The following is a 2,500-nucleotide window of genomic DNA, read 5'->3' as shown; positions in this document are numbered from 1 at the left end:
TTAGAGAGCTTTTGGAGCGGAACCATTTGAAATAAACTTGTTAGGATGCAAATTCTCATCTAGATATTAAGGATATTGCCTTATCACAATACCATTACAAATAACCAATGAAGTTTTGGTGTCACATATATTTTGTACAACAATTTCCTCGTGTTACTTCTTTCGATAATTTTGCATGCATGACCCCTTTCTTCTCTACCGAAGTTTTCCAAATTACCAACAACTCTTCCTCGCTCAAGGTTAACTACAGCAATGTAATTGTTCAGTGGCTACTTTCCTCTTAGTATGGATAGAAAAGACTAGCTATGGTAAGCAGCTCTTCTAGGAGAAAGACACTTCAAAATCAAATCATTGTTGGTTAGTTGTGGGTAGTGCCATAGCCTCTATACCATGGTCTTCCACTGTCTTGGGCTCGAGATCTCTTGCTTGAGGGTACACTCGGGCACACTATTCTATCTTGTTTCTGTTCCTCTTGTTGTTTTGAAGTTTTTAGCCTCTTGTTGTTTTCAAGTTTTTCTAGTTTATATATGAAAGATTTATTTTGATATTATTGTTCTTAAACTTCTCTTGTAGTTTTTCCTTATTTCATTTCCTCACTGAGCTATTTTCCCTGTTGGGGGCCTTTTGCTTATAGTGTCCTGTTTTTCCAACTAGGGTTATTGCTTAGCAAGTAATAATAATAATAATAATAATAATAATAATAATAGTGAACTTCTTCAATTCCAGTGGGAGTTTTCCCATGAACGTTCCTTTACGCTCTTCTTTCCTTCTACAGGTACAGCAGCTCCTGTGTCCCACGGGCTCCTCCTCACACGGATCCTTTCAGTCCTGCACCGCGTCCCTTGCCAAAGGCCCCTTGCTTCCATTACCTCCAGGCTCCTGCTCAGCGATCGTCAGGATGGTGAGTGGTCCAAGGGCAGGACTTAGTATCACGAGTTTTTTTAATCTTCTTCTTCTTTGTCTGCATCTTTTCCCATTTCTCTGTGGGGTCGATGTTTCTGAAATGTGCTCCATTTTCATTTGCAACTTCGCCAAGACCCTCGACACCTATCACATGCTCTATCCTTTGATTATTCCTTCCAACTTTAGCATTCAAGTCACCTATCACGATTTTCATATCTCTCTCTGGGATCTCATCTATTAAAATTTGTAGTTCTTTCTTCTTCTTGGTCTGCATCTTTTCCCACTTCTATATGGGGTCGATGTTTCTGGCCAGCGTTCTCCATCTACCTCTGTCCCACACTTCATCACCGGTCAATCCCTTTGATCGAAGGTCATCCCTGATACAGTCCATTCCCCTTCGCTTTGGTCTCCCTCTCCTTCTCGTTCCCTGTACCTCCATTTCCACAACTCTCCTCCCAATATACTGTTCATCTCTTCTCATGACATGACCATACCACCTCAGTCTACTTTCTTGGATCTTATCTAATAGTTCTCTAACTCCTGTGGTACCCCTAATTACCTCATTCCGTAAAAAAAAAAAAAAAAAATAATGAAATAATATATTTCTTCAATTTAAAGGTCTCGTGTTTTGGAATCGCTTGAGAACTATTTCCCTTGCTAGATTTATTCCAAAGTATCCCCGAAATTAATTTTATTTCTTTCAAGATTTATTCCAAAATATCCCCAAAATATATTTTCTTAGCTAGATTTATTCCAAAACATCGAAATTTCATTTATGCTAGATTGATTCTAAGATATCCACGAAATAAATTTTATTTCCTTTTGTAAATTTACTCCAAAATATTCCCTAGATAAATTGTATTTCCTTTGCTAGATTTATTAAAATAAACTCCAAAATAAATTTCTTGATGAACACCCTTTGTTTTTACAGGTGCGCAGCCATAACATACGAGCACTATTATTACTTCACTGATGAAGAGTGTCAGGAAGAAAGAAGTCCCCTTTGCCTCTACACTGGAAAGCCACGCCACACAGACAAAGTCAAAATCGCCAACTGACTGGAAATTTCCAGTCGGAGGAAAGAACTAAACACCACCAGTCTTCCAAACAGGGGCTCACACGGCTGGAGGTGTCCTACTCCACTGGTTTTCTCTCTCCTTATCTCCTTTTTATTCGCCCATGTATAGTTCTTAGAATGAAATGACCAACTGACTGGAAATTTCTTGACCACATTTCTGGTCGACAAATCAGTAGGGTTTCAAATGGGTGCTCATATTACCAGTGGTGTTTTCTATAGTTCCTCTGGCTATTCTGTCTGACTGTCTCTCTATGTTTTCTGAAGAATGAAATCACCAACTGCCTAGAAATTTCTTGACGACATTTCTGATCGAAATATCAGTAGGGTTTCAAATGGGTGCTCATATTACCAGTGGTGTTTTCTATAGTTCCTCTGGCTATTCTGTCTGACTGTCTCTCTATGTTTTCTGAAGAATGAAATCACAAACTGACTGGAAATTTCTTGTCAGTTAGAAGGTCGACATATCAGTAGGGTTTCAAATGGGTGCTCTTATTACCAGTGGTATTTTCTATAGCTCCT

General features: G+C 38.8%; 1 protein-coding gene across 1 annotated transcript in view; it reads left to right on the top strand.

Annotated features, from left to right (window-relative positions):
* Positions 1–2,500, top strand: part of LOC137652394 (uncharacterized) — a 28,433-nt gene that overhangs the window by 24,731 nt on the left and 1,202 nt on the right. The window contains exons 9-10 of the mRNA XM_068385782.1: positions 776–901; positions 1,835–2,500. The exon at positions 1,835–2,500 is cut by the window's right edge and continues 1,202 nt beyond it. Coding sequence (XP_068241883.1) covers positions 776–901; positions 1,835–1,961 — 253 coding nt within the window. The 3' untranslated portion in view covers positions 1,962–2,500. The remainder of the gene's footprint in view (positions 1–775; positions 902–1,834) is intronic.

This window comes from Palaemon carinicauda, chromosome 13 (genome assembly GCF_036898095.1).
Source record: "Palaemon carinicauda isolate YSFRI2023 chromosome 13, ASM3689809v2, whole genome shotgun sequence".
NCBI lineage: Eukaryota > Metazoa > Arthropoda > Malacostraca > Decapoda > Palaemonidae > Palaemon > Palaemon carinicauda.
Note: the sequence above shows the minus strand (reverse complement) of the source record. Positions and strands in the feature narration are given on the sequence as shown.